This window comes from Hippopotamus amphibius, chromosome 1, assembly GCF_030028045.1.
Source record: "Hippopotamus amphibius kiboko isolate mHipAmp2 chromosome 1, mHipAmp2.hap2, whole genome shotgun sequence".
NCBI lineage: Eukaryota > Metazoa > Chordata > Mammalia > Artiodactyla > Hippopotamidae > Hippopotamus > Hippopotamus amphibius.
This window is the reverse complement of record NC_080186.1, coordinates 218,684,513-218,707,836: the sequence shown is the minus strand read 5'-3', so window position 1 is coordinate 218,707,836 and position 23,324 is coordinate 218,684,513. Positions and strand designations below refer to the sequence as shown.

Here is a 23,324-nt window from a genome sequence, read left to right as displayed (position 1 = left end):
GTAGATTTTAGAAATAAAGCCAGAAGGACTTTCAAATGGGTTGACACAGACCAGGGACCGTCTCATTATCCTTGATGTTGTCTTTATCACCTACTCTCAATTTTAGTCTGCGCTGCTGGGCATTTTGTGATGCTCTGATACCTGTATGGTAGATGGCACTGACGGTACACTGCCCTGTAGTAGAGTTAATTGTATGTGTCTCTTTCCAGCTCCAGTCTGCACACTTTCCTTATTAGTTAACAGATGCCCAGTGGCCCCCAGAACAGAGTAGGTGCTGAATGAGTAGTTGCTAAATTGAATCACTGAACAGAGTGTATTAGAAATATTTGTGGAGTCCTCAGAATTATACTATTCTACATACCAATTGCAAGCTTTTAATTGTGAATAAAAACTTGACTTTCTTGGTGTGGTGTTTCCCAGTCTTACCAGATCCTAAGAGTAGCCTTTGGTGCTCGTTTAAAATTCAAATGCCCTGTTTTCTCCTTTGGAGAATCTGATCCAGTAGGTCTAGGGTGAGGATTGGGAATCTGTATTTTATTTAAGGCACGTCTGGGGAAATACTCTTTTGAAGAATAGCTAATATTTCTGAGTAGTAAGTTTTAAAATCCTGAGGCCTGAAATCATATTTAAATTAATCAAATTTCGGGAAGTTTTTTTTTAGCATACTAATTTACTGAAAGTTGCATTTGAGTTATTTTTATAATGTGAGCTTTTTAAAAATTGAATTAATAGAGAATTAATAGAGATCATAAAATGATGCTAAAAGTATTGGTCTAGATTTCGGGTTGGTAAACTTTTTCTGTAAAGGACCAGATAGTAAATATTTTAGGCTCTGCAGGCCATATTCAGCTTTGGAAACACAATCTTCTTTGTGCATGTGTGTGTATTTTAACAACTCTTTAAAAAGGTAAAGGCTGTTTTTAGCTCCTGGGCCATAACAGATGCAGGTCAAATACAGTTTGCCAACCCCTGAACTGTGTGTGTGTATGTATGTGTGTGTCTGTTTTTAATTTCCTTTGTTTTCCTCCTGCTCCTTAGCTGAGAGCCTGCAAGTTGCAGTGAAGGCCTCCCAGCTGAGCGATACGTGTCAGTCACCTGAGGAAGGTTGTAGAGAATCTGCTTTACCGGATGTGCTCAGTTCTCGGGATGCACCGGGATCACCTACTGCTTGTAAGTGAGCGTGTGGCCTTTGCAGTGAGCCTGGGCACAGTCCCTGGAGCATATAGTGGGCACATAAAATGAAGGCAACGACTCTGTCCTGATTTGGAGGGTACTGAATGTTTTCTTTAGAAAATACCTAAGAATAAATATGCTAGCCTACTTTACCTGTAATGATGACACTGGTGTTCCAAGGACAAGAACTTAGAGTAGTTGGTAGGTTATACTGCTGTTACCCAGGCAAGCGGTGTGCCTTCCCCAAACTCTACTCTGCCTCGTATTTGCTATGATTTACCGAATACAGAGCTTTTATACTTTTTGATTTTTTGGAGAATTAAAAAGTGTAAAAGAATTCATTAAAGAATTCTGCAGTTCATTAAAGAATAGGTCCTTTACTTATAGTAATCTCATATTGTCAACTGAGAAAACATAACTCAGAAAACTAGAATCTAGTACATATATGCGCACATGTACATACACAGACATGCGCACACGCGCGCAGACACACACCCACCTGAGGTTTGGTGTTGTGGTTAAAGGCAGAAGTGCCAAAAGATTCTTGATCACTGTTGTCATACACTTTAATTGAGGTCAGAATTCATTTATGAAACAGTGTTTCAGTAGATTTTCAATACAGAAAAATAGAATGTAGCGAATTGATTTTGGTAATTTCTCAGAACCTAATTATATTATATATATAGTTGTGAGCTAAATATTTAGTTCCCTAGAGGTTTCTGAGATAGGACCATAAAGGATATCGTTTTAATTATGTCCTGGTGATTAAAAAGCTTGCTTCCACCAGGTCTTCTGTGCACAAGATAAAATGTCTTTAGTAGCTGGAGATTGGAGGATTAAATTGTCTTAGAATTTCTTTAACAGCATCCCTTGGTTAATTAAGATACATGGAACCAGTACAGTTTTTAAATTCTATACATTTTTTTTAACCAGCACTAATAATTATTTTCCCCTCTTAAGTTCTACTTTATCTAATCCGGGGTTTCTATTTTCAGAATGTGCACATATGTTTTTCATTTTGACAGAGCCCAGATTCGTCGGGGGAGTTGTACTGCCCCGGGTGATTTCCTTTTTAAAGAAGAGCCTCATTATGCCATTGAGGAAGTTCTAGCTAAAAATATGTGTAGGGATCTGCCGCCCTCAGCCTCAGCCCAGGGACAGCTGGACAGGCTCCGCGCAGCTCCTGCAGCTGCTCAGAGCGCAGGCCGCACCTACCTCCCGTCAGGCCAGCCAACGAAGGCTCTCCCTGTCTGTATCCTCATCTCCCCTGACATCTGCTAGAACCATCGAGAGGCCGTGTACAGCGGCCTGATGTCAGGGTTCACGTAGAGGAGGGGCAGCTTGCTGGGGTTTCGTTTTGTGCTGGGGTTTAGCGCTGGGCTGGATTGGAACACGGTGCTACAAGAGTCCGATTCTCTTTATAGAGCTGACGAAGGTGAAAAGCACTATCCTATTCGAAGGTCTGTAACTGGATGGTTTGGTTGGGTGATTGACTTCGAGGACTGGGTCCTTCTAAGTCAGGCCCATGTCGGTCTGAGGTTACAGACCAAGCAAGGCCCTCCATTTTTAGTCCCCGAAATACTTAATCAGGTGGACAGCTATCATCTTCTTCCTGTGAAATTACGAAGACCCTCTTGTCCACTCTGAAGTAGAATACAGGAGCAGAGGACCTGATCCAGGCCACTCTTCTGCCTTCGTTTGCCTTACCACCAGCCTCTTTCCTCATTTGATGGTCCTCGTATCTGTTAGGGGAATGAGAGAGAGAATGGCTCATTTTTTGGTAATGCTTTTGGCATCTCTCTAAGAGTGAAGAATAATACCTAAGAGTGGAATCATTTTTTTAATGACAGAAAAATCTCTATAAAATGTTCATTCACTATAGGGAAGAAATGTCGATTAGCTGGGGCAAAATGAACTTAATTTTTAGCTGGTATATTTTGGAGCTGTTTCTGCTTAAACAAAAATTTCTTTGTAATAAAAGAGGCCTTTGGAATCTTAGAGGACGCTCATTTCCCAAAGATTTAAGTGTTTTCTAATTAATTTAAATAAAGAAAAAAAATGTATTTCCTTCATCAGAAATAAAGTTTCAAGATAGCACTGGGGAAAAAATTATAAACAGTGTCACAAAGTGACTGTCTATTCCACCAGGGTCCTGATTGGACATGGTTCCAATGAAACTCTGTGTGTGAAAGGGCTTTGGAAAGTCTAGTTTTAATTTGTGCAAGCTGAGCGTGGTATAAATTTTAACTGAGTTCATATGGGTAAAGAAAGAAAGAAAATCCCACCAATGGAGATTTAATGGATGGAGTGAAATCTATATTTGGTACTTAAACCTATTTCTGGACTAGAAATATTTCTGTGTTTTCATATGTTAAATATACAGCACTTACAGTATTTGTGAATTTATAGCATAAGCAAGAATTGTGAGGGAGAAAACACACTTGGAAATTATTTTAAAAATAAGTTATTGGAGATGAGGACAGCTTCTCAGTTTGTATGACTCTGAGCTCATAAAGTATTAGCCATCTTTACCTGCTTCAAAAGCTGTTTCATTCCTGCCATTGGACGCCTCCCTTCTAACCTTGTTTATGGTCTGCTGCTCTTGTAGCAGCCCTAAGGGAGACTTTGCTAGACCTGTCTCCTTAGACCTGGCCTGTCAGCCCTTGCTTTTCTTCTGCAGTGCCTGTTCTCAATTTGACCCTCCCCAGGTGGCTTTCCCTATTTAGTGAAAGCGAGATGCAGAATCCTACCCCTTTGGTACCACAAACATCACACAGACATCTCTCCGCTAGAAAGAAAGAGAAGTAAAAAGATGCGTGACGGTGGCTGCTGTGGGTCAGTTTGGGATCTACTAGCATGTAAGCTCCCTGGGGGCAGGGACTCTGCACTTTGCTCTGTACTGTTTTAGCACCTCGTATAAGAATATTCGATACATGTGATGTTGTGATGTTTCTTATCTTGGACTGTGTGTCAGCTGTGTACAAAGAACCCAGTCCGCTGGCTGATGTTTGATGATGTCCTTTTTGTTTCTGTCTCAATGGTGTGCTTCCAGCACTAGTCACAGAAGGGACAGGAGGAAGAGGCTGTTGGGATGTGGATCCCGGGACCCAGGGTGTGGGAACCGACCTGGCAGTCTCTGATGCGGGGGAGAAGGTATTGTGAACTGATTTGTTGGTAAACAGCCCCGGTTACTTTATGTGATAAAACAACCTCAGCTTCTGGTCTGTCCACGGCAGTGAATAGTACGCAAGTGTTTTCCTGCATTGTTCTCAGTTTCCATATTCGTACTTAAACTTTCTGACTTTTTTCTTCTTAAAATGTTCTTGCTTTTCTGATATTGTGTAGGTGTAAACCAAGAAACAAATGAAAAGTTTATTAAAACGATTGAAAACTCAAATGTTTATTTGTGTGTCTGCGCTCTTGCTTCTGGTCTCGCTTTCCGCCCTGCAAACCTCGAGCTTTTCACCCACTACATTTAGCAACTCTTGGCTGAGAGGTGCTCCTGCGCATCCAGGCCCTTATGCAACCAGGTGGCGCTAAAGTGGCAGAAATAATTTTGACTTTGGAATATTCTGGCTTCTTCACTTTCTTTTTACCTTCCTCTTCTTTCCAACTGTTTTCCTGTCACCACCCTATGGTCAGCTGCCTTTTTGTGATAGACTTGTCATCAGCCTAACCAACTTATGCTTTGGGGCAGAGTGGTTGCAAACGCCTCTTCTTTTTTCATGTACTACACACATAGGTTGTAACACACTCTTTTAAGAATTAAATGCATGAAATTTCCTGTTAACATCAAAGGAAACGGAGATGTCAGAAAAGAGAAAGGGAATAGGAATATGATTCTGGGAGGTGGCTAGTGGGCCTTCCCAGGATTATCTGGGGCTCAAGAGTTTAACTTTATCTAAAATCAAATTAAGCACATTACCAGATACCACTGTGTGTTGCTGTGGGAAAGTGACATCTGTCAGATCTTTATTTATGTAATGTTTTGTATATCATACATATTTTTGTATATATTACGTATGACTGAGAAGCCAAAGATATTTTAAGAGCCATAGAAAAGATGGATGTGATTTAGTGTTTTTTTAAACTTCACAGGCCAAAAATGAAAAAAGGCATTAGATTCTACTCCACTTACTCTGACTGTAAGCTTTCTAACTTATTTCTTCTTAAAACATTCCTGCTCTTCCACCTTTTTTAGGACAGACTTCACTTTCAAGTCTGCAGCTTCCAGCTGCTTTTATGTTATTAGAGGAGGGAAGTAGTGGGGAGAGTTAGGAACAGCTTTCTCTTGAATGGAAAGCTGAGGTGGCTTTCACCCCTAAAGCGCTTCCCTTCCATGATTCAGTCACAGGTAAGAGATTAAGTGTCCGGGGTCCCCTTCGAATGAACCTACCTGGAAAATTTTGCCATTCATTTTGAGAAACGAAATGAGCTGACATATAGGGCAGGATCATTTGAAATGACACTTTAAAGAAGTATGTGATGGGTATTTTGTAATTATCTGTCTTAATGTGGTAAGGTTAAAAAAAAAAAAAAAGCATTTCTGCAAGAATTGTTCAAAATTTCAAATTTGTTACCCAAATGGCAAAACATCCCGTGTTTATCCACTTGCTGCAGCTATGCACATTCACCACAAGGTGGCGGACGAACTCCATTAAAAAGCTGACACTCAACATTCCTGTCTCCTATCAAACCTAGTGGATCTTGGGAATAAGTAACTTGGGAATAAGTAGCGTAATCCAACTCATTCCTATGTTTCTAATATTTGTAGAATATAAAAATTATATCCCATAGATCTTCTTATTACAAAAGCAGTGGAGTGTAGAGCAAGGACAGAACCAGAAGAGCAGAGAGAACTCTAAAACCACAGAACGGGGGTTCTCAGCCCCTGTTATCTTCCTGAGGGTGGGGCACAGATCTGACTAAACTTCATCTCCTTTCCCATTATTTGTCCTTCCCCTGTTCACGGTGCTGCTTAGTAGTGAAATCTTGCATGGGCAGTGTGGGGGAAGGGCGAGGGGGGAGGGAAGAAAAGGCCTGGCTAGCTCATCCTGGCCTCATCAGCCTGAACTAATTGAATTCAACGAGTCTCAGAACCATTTCTTGAGGTTTCAATTTAAAGCTGCTCAGACAAGACCACAAGCAGTGTGCAGGGGACTGTAGGCCCTCAGAGGGCAGGGAATCTGATGATCCCCAGAGCTTCAGGTGTGGAGCACGTAGTGGCTGCTCACTCTTTATCTATAGAATGGAGTGTGCGTGTCCGTTACACCCAGGCAGCGTTTCTAGGTCTGCAGATACAGCACTGAATACACAGATGAAATCTTACTACTCGTTGGCTTACATTCTAATGAGAGAAGAGAGACGACAAACACATAGGCACATGTTGAGTTCTGAAAACTGGAACCCTCACCATCCACATGTGCCCTCAGAGTGTGCAGTGCAGATGCAGTGAGTGAAGCAGAGATGCACCCCCAGGAGAACATGGTCTCCTGTGGCCTCTTTCAAGGCCTCTGCTGACTGGGTGTCTGCAGAGGCGCTCACGCATGGGCCCAGTGAGCTCTGAGAGAGAGAGGACCCGGAGCTGGCCCGCTGAGCCCTCCCCTTTGGGTCACCTCTGGGTCTGGTTTCTCCTCCCAGCCCCTGGCTCTTGTGGCTTTGTAAATCTCAAAGTGAGTTAGAGACCGGGCATGAGGATCTCTAGTTTCCAAATTGGGCCTCCAGGGTGCAAGCCTGGCCCAGGAGACACGTCAGCCTGGGCGCAGAGAGCTCTATTTCCAATACGGTTTGCACGAGGTAAATGGTGTCTCTTAGAGACTGCAGCACTCCTTGGCCATCTTCCCTGGGTGTTCTGAGGGATGTCTAGGTGGAAAGTTGCCATGCATCTCAGATACCAAGTCTGCAAAGAGGGGGCCGTCTCTCATCAAGTGGTGGTTTCACTCCATAGGCTTTGATGTCTGGGATGAGACAGTCACTGGAAGAGTTTAGAGAGAGAGAAGTGGTTTCCCTGAGGTCATATGCTGTGGAACGCTACAGTGCAGCTTTTCAAGAGTAGAGTGAGTGTTCATTTTCCTATGTTTTTATGTATTTTAGGTGGAATATAGAAGTTTCCCAGGTTCTTCGCAGTCAGAGGTGAGCTCTGCATACCTTAAATATGTCATCCTCCTTTGTTTGTGGATAATGAATGCTTTTTCAAAAATTTGACACTCGCAATCTTATTTTTCAGATTATACAAGCAATACAGAATTTAACACGTCTCTTATATAGCCTTCAGGTAACTATGCTGCTCTAGTCTTTGACCCTGTGAATGTTTCTCTTCATGCAATTCACTTTATTCGATGAGTCCCGGACTTTAAAAATTAGAACACTTGAGAGGTAGGGAATGATCTTCGAGGAATACCAAGCCCCCACCCCCACCTCAAGTGTAACTCAGCTGGATGCTTTGAACTTCACCTGGTTTTGTAATCATGAGGCATCACTACTACTACAGTTTATACCATTCTTCTCCAAAACCATAAAACAGCTCATATCTTTAAAAAATACTGATGAATGTGACCTTACTTGAAGTTTACAATGAAGCTTTTAGGTGAGCATAGTATGACCACATTTTTCTGGTGAAAACTTAAATTCACAGCTTAACTTTTTTTACTTGCACATGTGGCCTTAGGCCTTCGGGGAGTTAAGTAATTCCTGCGGTCTTTCACTGTTTTCTTGGTTAATCCACCTAACATTTATTGAGTACTGTCTCTGGGCCAGGCACCGTGATGTGGGCCAAGCACACAAGGGCAAGTGGTCCACAAAGCCTACCATCAGACGGTTCACTGTCTGTTCAGGGAAGACAGGCATCATGAAAATCCTCTTTCAACTCAAGGGCTGAATGATCCCTTAGGTCATGCCCAAGAAAGGCTGACTACATCCAACTGCTTAATTTGTGAGTTAAAAAATATTTTAAAACGATGTGAAAGCAATGTTTATAGACACATTTATAAAAAAAATCTTGATACAAGTAAATAAAATAAAATGACTTGTGATTCTGCAGAGAGAGTTACTGTTGTCGTAGGGGTGTGTATCCCCCCAGTTTTTTAAACCATTTTATATGTACTCTTGGAACCTGTACCTTCGTGTGTCATCAGTTGTCTCTATAGCACAATTTTTTAATGGTTGTATAATATTCAGGTCTATGGAATTAATCTGCTCCTCGTAGTTTATACTTTTGTGTTAATAACAGTCTAGCACACCTTTTTGTGCACTGATCTCTTTGAACATATCTGAGTGTTTCCTTAGGATAAATTACAGAAATTATTTTTTGAGGGTTTTGATAGACATTGCCAAAATAATCACCACCCTTCTCTACTTCTTCTCAATTTGAAAATAAGTCAAGGTAGCTCATGATCTTAGTTTGCATTTTGGGGGGGTTACTAGTGAAATTAAACTCCCCCCCCCCCGGTTTATTGTCATTCGTATTTCACATCTTATACCTCTTGAATGTTAAAAGAAAATAAAGTCTGATTTTAAGTTTTCACCAGAAAATAATAATCATGCTGCATTTGCTGTTTTCTTATTGATACTTTGCCTGCATCGACTCCTTTTATGCTCTATTGATCATCTGCCTATTCTTGATCTAGTACCACTATCTTAATTATTAAATTTTGGATTACATTTGAATGCATGGCAGTCTCTTATTATTTTCCGTGTTTATCTGTATGTTCTTTCATAAGAGCTTTTGAATCACTCTGACGAATTTCTTAACCTTCTATTGAGACAATTAAATTAAAATATTACTATATTTATGAATTAAATTGGGGAGAATTGACACTTTTGCAATAATTGATTCTCTTGTCTGAGAACATGTTATTTTATGTTCTGTTGCAAAGCTTTGTAACTGTCTTTATGTAGGTACTTTTTCTCTGCTAAGTTTATTCCTGGATATTTGTCTCTTGATTGCTATCGTGAATGGGACTTTTTTCTTTTTCATTATGTTTCCCCAATGTTGGTTGCTGGGATAAGTACAGGTATTGGTTTCTTATATATTTTTTAACTGGCCAACTCATTGAATTTTTGTTCTTTTGTTTTAATAGTTTTTCTGTTGATTCTTTGGAGTATTCCAAGTAGAAAGTAAAAAATTGGAAGTAATGGTATTTTGGCTACTCTTCAATCATTATATCAATTTCATTTTCTTGGCTTACTGCTTTGGCTAGAAATTCTGAAACGTCTTAAATAATAGTGGCAAAAGTAAGCATCCTTGTCTTATTTAAGATTTAGTGGGAATGCCTTTAGTGTCTTACATTAGATATGCTGGTCTGGGGTAGATGTTCTTAGAGATTAATTTTTCATGTAAAACGATTATTCTTTCTTTTAAATTTTAACCGAGAAGGGATACAGTTTGCATGCAGTACCTAAACTTTGGGGAGATGAAAACTTTGAGTGTCCCAGCTTGTATTGCCTGATTAAAACACTAACAAGGGCATATCTCTTCTTTTCAACCTCGAATGCAGCCCTCTGTGGATTCAAGCTTCAGAAAAGCTAGGTGACTTAAATGACCTAGTTTTTGCAACACTGAAGCAAATACCAAATTCTAGAGTGGGTTCTCTCAACCAGAGCTTTTGAGCTGGTCTAAAGATATGGGCTCTCAAAGATTTCTGTTCACGGCACAGTCATCTCTCTGAAGCTAAATCTCTTATGCGTGATTAAAGTTTTTACATAAGCATTTTTGAATCAGATGAAAATGAAATTTGATCCCTGTGTTAGAAGAATAGAGTTACAGATGAGGTATAGGCAAGGCAGAAAGGAAAGGACACACTTCAGCAGAGAAAAGTTAAGAGATAGTGAATATACGTGTATAACTGAATCCCTTTGCTGTACAGCAGAAATTAACACACATTGTAAATCAACTATGCTTCCCTATAATTAAAAAAAAGAAAAAGAGAGAGAGTGAATTGGGAATTTTCCTAAACTTGAAAAGCAAGTGCTCTTCTCTGTCCTAAATGTAAATGTAAACTTTAAATGTGAAGATGAATATCCAGTCTTCGAATTTCACCTCTCTTCTGCAGAAGAGGATAGTCTTAGCCCAAATGTTAAATAGATATAAAGAATCCTTCATGGTAACACTTAATCTGATAGTAATCCTTACGTGAGAGTTACCATTGCCTATGGCAGTTTTGGCATATAAAATATTGGATTTTTTGTTTGTTTGTTTTACTCTGCTGATGCCCTTAGGATTTGTTAGAATTAAGTGGTGATGTACAGTCTACAGTTTGCTTTAGCCAGGTCAGCAGGGTCCTGTTTGACTTATTATTTCATATTTAAAGATCAAAGTTATTAGTACCTGTTCTCAGTGGTATCCTTGTTTTCTTTATAATAACCACTAAAAGACATTAATCAAATATTCATGTGAATTTGAAATTTTTTGAATTGATTTTCATATTTAAAAACATGAATTTTATTTCCAAAGTCCCCACTGTATACATTTTTGAGTCTTATTCCAAGACAAAAACGAATTTAAAATATGCCTTAGTTCTTTAACCTTCAAAAGTATAGGAAACTGCTGATTGTGGCCAAATCCCCATTTTTCCCAACAACTGTTACATGAACAGCTTTTTAAATTTTTAGGAAAGAAAAATGAGAATTTATCCTTAGGAGAGTAATAATTTCTCATAACGAGTTACAACACACACACACATACACCACCCCCCCAGTATGTGGCCATTTTCAATTTGTCTCTTCCCTGTTTCTTTGTGCTTTCAATGGGAACTTTTAAAAATAAAAGCTTCCAAGGGCATTCATATACACACACACACACACACACACACACACACACTTGGTTTTATGGAATCCTTCCAAAACTTGGCAGTTATTTCCTGTGATACTGCCAGACTTTTTATAGGCAGATACCATAACTCAAAATGTTTTTTTAATCTGGTTGGTAATGTCCTCTGAGTTTAAGAGTATCGATATCCCGTTACTCATTCCAGTCTCCTTTTAGCATTGTATTAAACAAATGAATTTCAGCTTAGTGTTTTGTGGATGACCTTCCTGCTATAACACAAAGTAACAGTAATGAGACTAGCTTTACCATTTATGCATCTCCTAAATATGATATTAACTGCTACTCTCGGGCATTATATTATAAAAAAAGAGCATTTAGCAAAGCTTCCTAGTGGTTGACTTTTATGTTTATGTCTTCTTGTACGTCATATAGCTTAAGTAATTTTTGATTTGAGGCTCAAAGGGTACACCCAGATTTATATAGATTCTTAAATTCTCCTGAATTATTGACTATGGAGACCTCAGAAAGAGAGTGTGAATTTATGCACTGAATTCTCATTGAGAACACTTGCTTATCCAACAAGTATTATCCAACAAGCAGTAACAAACCACATTTCCAAAAGAGGGGATGAGTATTGCCTTTGTGCTTTATTTCTTTGGTGTATAAATCCCAGGCCATAGCACTAAGGAAATGCAGACAAGCCTATGTTAAGAGCTGAGGTCTGTCTCGGAAGGTAACTTAGAACAAGGACAGAAATATTCAGAGAAAATAATTTGGTGATGCTTTTATGTTTAGAGGTAGTTCCAACCCAAGGTGCACACAACACGGACGCCTTTGCTTTTCTGCCCTCTGCTCCGACAGGCCGCCTTGACCATTCAGGATAGCCACATTGAGATCCACAAGCTGGTTCTGCAGCAGCAGGAGAGCCTGTGCCCCGGCCCCTCTTTCCGAGGTGGCGGCCCCTTTCAGGACCAGGAGAAGTGCCGCAGCCTGGAGAAGCGGCGGGAGGAGCTGGCCAACATCCACAAGCTGCAGCATCAGTTCCAGCAGGACCAGCAGCGCTGGCAGCGCAGGTGCGACCAGCAGCAGCGGGAGCAGGAGGCCAAGGCCAGCTGGCTGCAGGAGCGCGAGAGGGAGTGCCGGTCCCAGGAGGAGCTGCTGCTGAGAAACCGGGGGGAGCTGGACCAGCAGCTACAGGAGTACCAGCAGAGCCTGGAGCGGCTGCGGGAGGGCCAGCGCCTGGTGGAGAGGGAGAGGGAGAGGATGCGGGCCCAGCAGAGCCTGCTGCGCGGCTGGAAGCACAGCCGGCAGAGTAGCCTTCCCGCAGCGTTCTCTCCAGGAAGCACAGAGGTACGGGTCTCCCATGCTGGCAGAAGCAGGGTGTCAGACGGCTTTAGTTGTGGTGGTTCTGGAGCCGTTGGCCACACGTCTGTCTTTTTGCTGCTTGTGTGAGAGGTCACAAGTTATTCACTATGAAGGTAGCAGAAGCCGGGAACCTTCAGAGACAATACATATGCATCTTGACTTGAAATACGGACATTTAAAAGGTCTGGGTGCTGCTGGATCATGGGCTCATTTGTATTCTGAGCCGCCCTTACCCAAGGGAAGAAATACAGAAATCGAGTTGTCCCAGTGAGGCAAAGTTTGTGCTGGAGACACATTTACCAGGAGCGTGCTGTAGTTGAAGGACCCCCTGTATGTGCTCCAACCCTCAGAGATCTGTAGAGATTTACCTTTTAGTAGATCAGTTAACTATTCATGTGCACAGGTACTAAATTGAACAAGTATACTACTAGTCTGTTATTCCAAGCTTATTCTCTTTGTGTAAATTTGACCTCGTAAATTCAAAGTCCATTTCACTAATGACAGTTAACATGAGTAGTATACTAATTAATTTTGGGCAGGATAAAACCTTTCGAAAAGTTCTGTGTTTCATTTTGCACCTCTCTAACCATGCTTGACAATTTTGTTTGTCCCTAGAGTTTACTTTTCTGTACTGTGTGCACATAGATACTTTTTATTGATGGTACATAAAGCTGTAAAAATTGATAAGCTTAGAAGAATGATCTGTGTTATATCTGACTTTCCTTTCAAGTTTGCTAAATTATATTTATTGGAAATCCCTTATGTATACATGAGTGTTTTCAACTTTTATTTAGCAAAAGTGAAAATGCTATTCCCTTAAAGTAGAAACACTTTAACGGCACTGACTGCTGCTGCGTGCGTTTTTTCATTTGATTTTTTATGTCTTTTAAGATATGCTGTTCATGGCGAATTGAAGTTTTTGGTACTAGCTCATTAAAAGGGGATGAGATGAGGGAGTCAAGGGTAATATCCTTCTCGACCTCACTCATTAAAATCTTGATTGGTAACTTCTACTAGGAATAAATACTTTATAAAACTGGTACAAATTGATGGAGGAATTATTGTTTTTTCTTTTTTGTTACACAGGTAATGGAACTTAATCGATCTGAGGGTTTATATCACGAAAATTCATTCTTCATCAACGAAGCTTTAGTGCAAATGTCACTTAACACTTTGAACAAACCGACTCCATCAGATATCCATCAGGATGCCACTGACCCCCCAGGTATATATCATTCCGATTTGGTAAGGACTAGTGAACATCAAGTAGATCTCAAGACGAACATTTCTCGGCCCTCGGATGTCAACCATGAATTGTGGATAGCCACTGGGTCCTGTCATCAGATACCCCCTCTACACCAAAGCAGCAAGGATTCTTTTAAAAATGGTAATTAATACTTTAAAATCATCTGTATAGTTTCCACAAGAAGCTGTTTCTCTGAATGGTTGTCTCATCTTTAGAGCAAATCAAAGTGGGCCCTAGAATGGGAATAAACTGGTGCTGATGAGCTGGAGTTTGTGGCATAAACTTTTCTTTGGGGAAGTCTGAGGGCCATTGCTTGTGAATATCGAGACAGACTAGACCGTGGTTGGAGGGCTTAGAGGATGCCACCGAAATGTGAGAACCAGACAGGGTTTTCAGGTCTGTGGATTAAATGATAACTTTCCTTGGAAAGTGAAGCCACTTGATATTTATTCCTCTCTGTAGACCCGACCACATCCTGATACACATACTTATTGACTCCCAGAAATAAAAGATATGGACAGGGTTTGTGGTAGGGCTTTATTGTCTCTTAGGGCAATTTCCTGCAACGTTAGTACAATCTTCTGTACTGCTGTTAAACACCCCAAATGAAACTGTTAACATCATTTGTCATTGTTAAAAAAAAAAAAAAAGGTGTTGTGTCTGTATAAGTACCTCGTAATAACACAATTCGTTAATCCCCTTAAAGCATTTGCCAAATATAAATGAAAGGCAGCTCGAGTTACCAGCTCCACATGAATCCAAATGATTTAAATCTATGTCTATTATAAATTGTTTTCTGTGGGATATGAGGTAGGGAATGAGAAGAACTTGAAACCTCTCTACCAAAAAACAGATGGCATGCAGTAGAATAAACAAATGGCTGGCCACATGCATGGGAAATAAATCACCGACAGCACAATGTTTCAGAAACATGAAACAAGCAGTGATGTAGAGATCTTCAGAACTGGACAGAGATCGGTTTCCATGCTTCAGAGATATTCTGAGGTTCTCGGTAGGATAATTTGTCAGCAGTGAAGAGGTTTGAATGTGTTCAGCTTCTCTGAATTAGAGAGTAATAATTCTGACACTGCTTGAAAGTAGATGTATTTCTAATCCAAGTGACGTTGATTCTTAGCAGTGGGTGGTTTTTTATTCAGTTACTGCTGTAACATGCTTATTTCTTATCCGCATGTAAGAGAGAATGAAATAGTTCTTTAAGTATCATTTCAAACATTCTTTAAATAAAAAAGGAAAAATGGAACACTGAATTGGGATTTTAAAAATGGGCAGAATGTAGAAATTGTAACCCCTTTAATGTATTATCTTGCAACTCTAATACTATAGAGACCATATTGCAGAAGGCCTTCTCTTGATACACGTTGCTGTGCTGTGTGGATTCATTAAGTTGCTCTTCACAGTGCTTTCCGTGTTGTCGGTGTGGTTTTGCATACTGGCTTTGGGATAATTCAGAAACTCAGTTTGAGTTAAACCACATTCCACTTTTGTTTGAAAGAAGTATTTCTACTTTTGCTGTATCTTCCATCTTTTTCTGTTGACTTGGGCTTTAAAGTAGGAAGCTTTTAGACATTTGGCAGCCTGCTTGCAGGAGATAGAACATATACTAAGGAAATAAACAGTGATTATATACAAAACCAGTGTCTCCACATGTGAGGAATTAAATATAGCCAAGGGAAATGCTGAAAAAAACGTACTTCTGCTTCAGATATTGCGTCCAGTGTAGGCCAAGGACACTCAGGACATTGATAGAAGAGAGCAAAATCAACTCTGGCCATCCTCTCTCAGGAACATCCGGGTGTGTGTGGGAGGGATTAGATCAGAAATGCAGTGTGAGCTGTTAAGCGCTGGAGTTTTGCAACTTAGTCAAAAAACCCTATTTATGTTTGTTTACTTAAGCATGATAAGCAGTTTCTGGAGGAGAGAGAATAAAGTCAGAGATTAGGAGGAGGTGATAGGGAAGTGGAATGAAAATTGGATATATATTCATAAGAGGGTTGTCAGGGCCAGATAAAATTGTTCGAGCCACTCCAGAGCTTTCGCGGTTCTTAGAATCGAAAGTAACTCAAAATAAGCCGCTGATGGTGGTCTTTCCTAGACTCTGCCTGTGCTCTCCATGTAGGCCTGGGGTGGGAGGCGGTAGAGGGGGAATGGGAGGAGGCTGGAAGAAACCAGTCCAGGCGGTGCTGGTGGAGAGGGGGACAGTCCATGTGCTAGAATCAAAGATGGTGTTGTGTCCGCGTCCTCTGCTTTCACATCTGCTGCTGTGTCTTTGGGTGGGTGGTCATCAGTGACAACTACTCTGGCCAACAACATTTGCCTCTCCTGTTCTTGGCGGGTGTTTTTGTTAATGTGTGTTTAACCCTGGTTTGATTTCATCAGTAGGCCCTAAGGTCAGCTGTTTTCAGGCAGCTCCTTAAGGAATGGTTTGCTCTTTTGTCTGGTCTCGTACTGGGTGCCTAAGAGCAGCTCAGGTCAGTGGAAATGTGAATTTCGGGAACAGCAAGCCTGGAGGAAAAAATTGTATGTAAATAAAATTCTGTAACGTGTTTAGCTGTCGCCTAGACTGGAATTTCATTTAGTTTGTTCAAGCCAACTTCTCCATTTTACTGTGTTCTTTGTGTTCCAGTTGTAATTGGTTTTTCAATATCTCCATCACTACCACCTCCACGGACAGTTGTATGACACTTACCAAGTTTTAAGCACTGTGCCAGGGTTTTACATGGAGAAATTCATTTAGTACTCACAACCATCCACTGAGATGGTTGTCTTATTATCTCCATTTGAGGGGGGAAACCGAGGCACAGAGAGGTTCAGTGACTTGTCCAAGGCCACACAGCTAGTAACAGCTGGCGATGAACTGGGAAGACTGATTCTGGAGCCCATGCTCTGAACCATGACACGGTACATTGTTAATTTCTAGAACACTGCTTGGAATTGTCCTTTTAAAAGAAGTTGGAGTTGAACTAGAATAAATGCTATTGTGACGTCTGGCAGGATGTTCACGATGAAGGCCCAGTTCTTTGCTGTTGTTTTCATCCCTTCCTTCTTTTTTTTAATATTACCACTTGGAAGATATTTCTAAATTGTTTGGACTGTGGTGACCAATGTGTGCATGAGTTCTGAGGATCTTCAGATATCATCAATACCCTTAGCTTCACTTTTTTTGCCATAAGACACATTTTCTTAAGGATCATTTGCTTCCCCAGTGTTGCCTAATAATAGCCCTGTGTTACTTGTAAATATTTTTTAAGGTGATATTTTATAAAGAACCTTACTTTCCAGTTTTGGAAGTTGTCTCATGCACAAAATTCTTGATGTTTGAACATTAAATCCAACTGGTATTTGATTTTATTTATAGTGGAAGAGATGGTTGGTTTAAGAACTTAATCTCTGCTCCTCTGAGAGACACTAGCCAAGGCTACAGAAAATTTGAATTTCTTTAAACAATATAGTCCCTGTAGGACAGTTGCTATGTAATTGGCCCCATGAAATGTTCCCCTGTATTACTCTTCTTAAAGGCAAAATCGACAAAAAAACACCTTCTTTCTGTGCCTTTTTTTCTCTCCTAGCTTTAGAATTCTAGAACTATTTACTCAATGTCTCAGTGTGTATTTGCCTTTTTCATTAATCAACAGAGAAAATACTTTATGGTGTGATAAGTAATCTGAAATCTTCTTACTTTCCCTTTTCGGTTATATTTTTATCTGTACCTCAATATTTGCAGGTTACCTAAAAAGTTCCTTTTCAGTGTAGTTAAAGCATCATACTTAGAGGGCCAGGACAGGGAGGGTGGGAGGGAGCCGCGGGAGGGAGGGGATATGTATAAGTACAGCTGATTCACTTTGGTGTACCTCAAAAATTGGCACAACAGTGTAAAGCAATTATGTTCCAATAAAGAGCTTTAAAAAAAAAAAGCATCATAGTTTTGCCATAATGCATATGATAAAATTTAAATTGAGAACCGAATTTCAGTTATTCAAAAAAGAATAACTTTATTAACTTTGGATTCCAGAAGAGTGTTTCTCTCTACTACGTGTTAGAATTTGGTGCCCATGAAAATATTTTCAAATTCAAAGCATTGTATTCAGAGTATTTCATCTTGGCAACGTTGTTATATTTTTTTAAAATACAGACAGCTGCGTTAAACTTTCAATGACATGGTTTTTTTTTTACATATAATAGAAAATTTCCAAATAAAAAGCTATGCTGTAGTTAGTATTTAAGTAATAAATAGTCTTTAAGAAGTATGTGATAATTTCTAATGTTTTAAAACTATTTTAAAATTCAGAAATGGGCAACTTATTTGTGTAATCTGTGTGGAAAGAAGCTTTGCCAAAGACCTACAGGCAATTTCCCATAAAACTGAAGTTGGCATTAGATAATATAAACTTCAGTGACAAAGAAGTATTTGAAAAGGTGGGTGTATAAGTTTGCTAGAGCTGCCATAAAAAAGGTACCACAGACTGGGTAGCCTAAACAACAGGAATTTCTTCCCTCACAGTTCTAAAGGCTGGAAGTCCAAAATCAAGGTGCTGGCACTGTTGGTTTTCCTGAGGCCTCTCTTCTTGGCTTATAGAGGGTTGTATTCTCCCTGTCTTCACATGGTCTGCCCTCTGTGGAAATCTATGTCCTAATTTCATTGTCTTAAAGGACATTGGCCATGTTGGAGTAGGGCCAACCTTGATGACCTCACTCATTACTTCTTTAAAGGCTCTATCTTCAAATACATTTTGAGGTAATGGGGGTTGGACTTTAATACGTGAATTTGGGGGGACACAATTCAGCCTTTAACACAGGATAAAATTATTATTTTCTCTTTGCTACTTTTAGGTGCCATGAAAGCTTTAATTTTTTTTAAAAACTTATGAAAGTTGAACTATAATTTAACTACAATATGAGCTTTTTTTTTTTAACTTGGTTAGGGAAGTGAACTAAACTTTGTTTAAAAAAATGCGTAACAGTAAAATTGTGATAAATATCTATATTCTCTATAGATACAGTTATCTGTTATCAAGCCTGTGTCAGTACAGAAAATTAGGGCAGAAAGTGTCTATAGAGTCATTAGGACATTTTCCCAAACCTAGATGTTAATTAAAGTGCTTTGGGAATTTTGAACTCTGTGATTGGGAGGGAATATTAGATGCTTTTATTTTGGATTGCTTAAATAAAACCAAAGCTGAAGGGTTGAGAAAATTCACATGACATCAAATTATTACAGCTATGTCTATAGGAGTTTGTAGAAGTCAAAAGTGGGGAATCATTGGTCAATGCTTTATCTTTTCTTCTAGAATCTTGGCTATCACTTTGGTTAACATTTATAAGGAAACCATAATCCTGCTTGCTCTTGGTCATCTGTGTCATGACAAGAGCATAAATAGTTGGGCTCAAAGACTTAATTTTAATCTTTCTCACTGACAAGTGTAGATGATTGACTTTCACCTTTTGCAGATTTTGTACCAGGAAAGGGAAACATGCCATTTACTTGTAGAGCCTGGTGAGCCACGGGTGCTAACTGCCAGCTTCCTGATTGCATCGTTCTCTGGGGGGCAGGCTGGCTGTGTGAGACAGCTGGGCCAGGGCCATCCCTCCTTAGTGAATAGAGCCCAGTACACAGCAGGAGAGCAAAACCAGCATGTGGGTGGATTCAGAGGCAGCCAGCCAGCCGTGTGGCTGCCTGAAGTGGGAACCTACTCAGTATGAAGGATTCCAGGGGTTAGGCCTGACCTTGGGTCATCCTTAGCTTAAATCATGAAAAAAAAAAACCCACCCTACATACATGTACACATATACATACATGTACATACACACGTATGTGGTCTATGGGCTACATATTTGACCTCTCTAGTACAGTGCAGAAGTGATTAAGGGTTGGTTTTGGAAGGAAAGTTTGTAACCATTTACGTACCAAACGTACCTGAAGGATAAGGCATGCTCCTGTCAGTCTCAATGACTCCTGGGACAGTGACCCAAAATGGGCAAAGAAAGCATCACACCTTCCAGAAATCAGGATCTAGGGACTGTCTCCTCCCTCACCCCTTTGTCCATCTAACCATGAAAATTCCGTTTTTAGGACTTGCTTAAAATGTGGAGTGTTCAGCTAAGGACTGATGTTTTACGTTGCCTAAGAAAAGTGTGACCATCTGGTTCAGTGGGGGTGGCAGACGTTTCCTTAAAGGACCACATAGTGAATACTTGAGTCTTTTCAGGCCATTGGTCTTTGTCACATATAGTCAACTCTGCCATTATAGCTCGAAATCAGCCGTAGACAATACATTAAGAATGAGATTAGCTGTGTTCCAGTAAAACTTTATATGTAAAAATAGATGGTCTAACTTGTATTTTTTCACTTAAATGGAGGCGGTTATATTCCTCCAGGCTGGGAAATTTCATCCCAATTAATTCACCTTTGGGTGAATGTACTATCATAGGGCACTTCGTGCCATTCAAAAACACATTTGAATTCATGGTCTCATTTGCTCTTTACAACAACCTTGTGAGATGGTGGTTGCTGTCTCTATTTTTCAAAGAAGACAACTTTTCTTTTTACTTTTTATTCATTTAGTCTCTGTGAAAAGATGAATTTAGAAAAATGGATTTGAGTGTAGTGGATGGAGTTAAGGCCAGTGGATTAAAACCCAGAGAAACTTTTCCCCCTAACTCCAGCTTCTAAAATCCTGTGATGGTGTTACGGAGGGCCACCCTCTTAGCTATGAGGCTCAAGAGAAGTGAGATGCCATGGATGGGGCTGACTGCTAGATCCACGGTTACTGTAGCTGGCTGTGCACCAGCGTTTCTGGGAGAAGGCAATAAAAGTATGAATTTCTCTGTTCAGAGATTCTGATTTGGTAGGACTTGGCTGGGCCTGCAAATTTGTGTATCTAACATTTCTCCTTAGGCGATTCTGAAGCAGCCACAGCTATCCTGTTTTCTTCCCCTGCACTGCCAGCCTGGAGTGTGGGGCTTGATATTAGAGAACCTGAGTTTGAACCTGAGTTCAAAGGCGAACTCAAGCTCCTGCGGCTGCTGCATGATTTCTATCTGTATGAAAGAGAAGGAAGTGTTGGCAGAACTTAAAAAAAGTGCCAAGAGTGTTCTGGGATCCAGTGAACTTCAGATTCATCCCTCCCCTGGTGGAAAGAGTTCATTGTAATTGTGATTCAGAAGTGACCTGCTGATAGAAATGAGAGTGTCTCCTAAATGTCACTAGGAAGCCAACAGTTTCAAATATGATTTTTTTAAAAAATGCATATTGGGGAATTTTTTACTCAGAATGAAAATATATTAGAGTATAAAGGGTTAACTACTTTTCCATATTGGTCTCAGAGGAGGTGTTTGTTAGTATATCACCAGAACTGTCTTAGGGAAAAAGTCACAACATTTTGCTTCTCTTTGTTCCTCTCTGTAGAGGAAGAGGTTACATCAGTCAAGATGTTTTCAGAACCAAATGTAAGAAATATTTTAGCAACAAGACTGAACATCTCAATTTGGGATGTAGAACTTTCATATTTACAGACCATCCAACCCTCATAGATTGCATTATACAAATGGTTGCGTTGTATCAATATGTCCCCAGGAAAACGTCTAATAATACTTGAGTTCCCTGAATAGGCTTTCCTCCCAGAAAGAAAATGTTGAGAACACCCAATAGGAGTATTCTGGTTTAAGCCATTTCTCACTTTAAATTTAAAAATTGTGTTCTGATTTATGACCTTAATCTCTTTTTGAGTTCGGTTATCCTGAGTTGATCTGTCCTTGTTAGTCCTGGATAAACTGATAAAAATCAAGGTTCAGAATCACCAGGAGTCACCCCTTGTTAGCACTTCTCATCATTTGAATTAAGGACATGTGTAATAATGTCTGTAAGGTCTGCCTGCCCCCCTGTAGAGTAAGTTTCAAGGGAGTGGGGAACGTGGCATGCATCTCCCTTGTTGATTGCCCTACCACGGGCACCAAGCACAGTGTCTGGCATCTACTGAGCATTTGATGAATGTTTATGACATGAAGGAAGGAATCAAGGTCCACACTCTTTAGCAGAGCTGAAAGCAACTGTGAACTGGAGTCACACAGCTTGACTCGACTGAGGCATTGAAAGCGGTTGAGGAAAGACAGCAGACGTGTGGGGTGTGACGGTGGTTCATACAGGTGGCCTAGGCAAGCACTGCAGGCTCGCTACCTGGGTCAGCTGAGTTTGAAAACTTTTGGAAGATGGGTGTATGTGAGGTGGCGTTCCTAAAATGTCAGAATAACTATGAGATGGAGTGCCTTGAATACCTTTCTGGATTCTAGGTAGCAGACTTTAACAATTGCCAACTTTTCTTTGTCATTAATGCTGAAATAAATTTGTCTTTGGATGGATAGTCTCATTTGATATAGGTGCTCTTTGTTCAACTCTAGAGAGTGTCTTTTTATATGAGTTATTTTTCCCTTTAGAATATTGTACATATAACCCCACATGGCCATGTGTAGCAAATGAAAGCTCAGAAAGTTAAAACGTTCTCCATTAAATGCCTTAATTTATTCTAAACAAGTAGAAACAAATTCATTGCTGTTACTTTAGGAAGATGGCACATAAACAATTTAGCATTTAATTGTATCAATAACAATTAATCAGCCTATCTGTTCACTGGGGCATTTCTTTTTTAACCATAAAGTGGCTTGAACACCAGTAAACTAAACACGGGCAGCTAGCTCAACATCAATGAAACACTTTCTTAAACCCTTTTTCTTTTGCTAAATCCTATTTAACAGTCCAATGTATCTCCCCAGGCAAAACAATTAGTATTTCTTTTGTGAAGTACACTCCTAGAATGTGAACCAATTTCCCTGGCATCACCTTCTACTTGTCAACCTTAAAATATTGCCTGAAAGATTACGTATTTATTATAGCAATCTTAAAATTAAATGTGGTGGCATTGTAAGAAATACATCCCTTTGCTTTACCCCAGACAGACTGACTGAAAGGCACCTATGTGTTCTCAGCTGGTCAGTTCCCAGAAACAGCTGGCTGAGGGGGCGAAGTCTTGTCCTGCTGTTCTGCTCAGACTTCGAGCCAGATAATAAATAAGCCAGGGCCTGGGTTTTGATCTGTGGAGATGCAAATTTGCCATGATAAATCACTGTGGGGTTTGCTTGGAGAAAGGGCCATGGTATCCTTTCTCTTTCTAGGTAAGATATTAATTCAATTGAATTTGAAATGCTAATGCTTGGTTTGAAGATTTACCTAAGGAAAAATGTGGTCTTACAGAGATTCCCAGTTCTGCAGGATAGGCCTCTGAGCCTTTTGCTGAACAATTTCACAGTAAGACTGTGCAGAATTTAATTATTTTCATGGCGACTCTTTTCCATGGCTTTCTTTGTGCAAATTTCATTACACTACAGCTTCTTCTTCCTAAAACATAACACACTGGATGTTTGGATTAAATATAGAATATTTGGATCATCTGCCAAATATATACAGGAGACTCTACTTTTCAGGTGAATTGAGGTCAGTTTGTAAGGACTGGTGCTGCTGTAAGGCTTTGGAAGAAACATTTACAGGCAAAACATTGACAGAGTTTTAATTTTATTTAATGACCTGCTTCCTACCAGTGATCTTGGCACCCTGTGCAGTGATTTGCAATCAATTAATCATGCAGAATGTTGTAACACTGCAATAAGGGCCTTGAGCTCTAAGAGTCTCATAAACCCGCCAGCAACAGAAAAACAGGAATTGCATGCTCAGAGCCCTCTCCATGCAAAACCCCAAGTCAGGAGGTG

General features: G+C 40.1%; 1 protein-coding gene across 1 annotated transcript in view; it reads left to right on the top strand.

Annotated features, from left to right (window-relative positions):
• ARHGEF28 (Rho guanine nucleotide exchange factor 28) overlaps positions 1–23,324 on the top strand; it is a 296,643-nt gene that overhangs the window by 255,495 nt on the left and 17,824 nt on the right. The window contains 6 exon segments of the mRNA XM_057741127.1: positions 1,039–1,170; positions 4,226–4,326; positions 7,267–7,305; positions 7,400–7,447; positions 11,801–12,289; positions 13,391–13,691. Coding sequence (XP_057597110.1) covers positions 1,039–1,170; positions 4,226–4,326; positions 7,267–7,305; positions 7,400–7,447; positions 11,801–12,289; positions 13,391–13,691 — 1,110 coding nt within the window.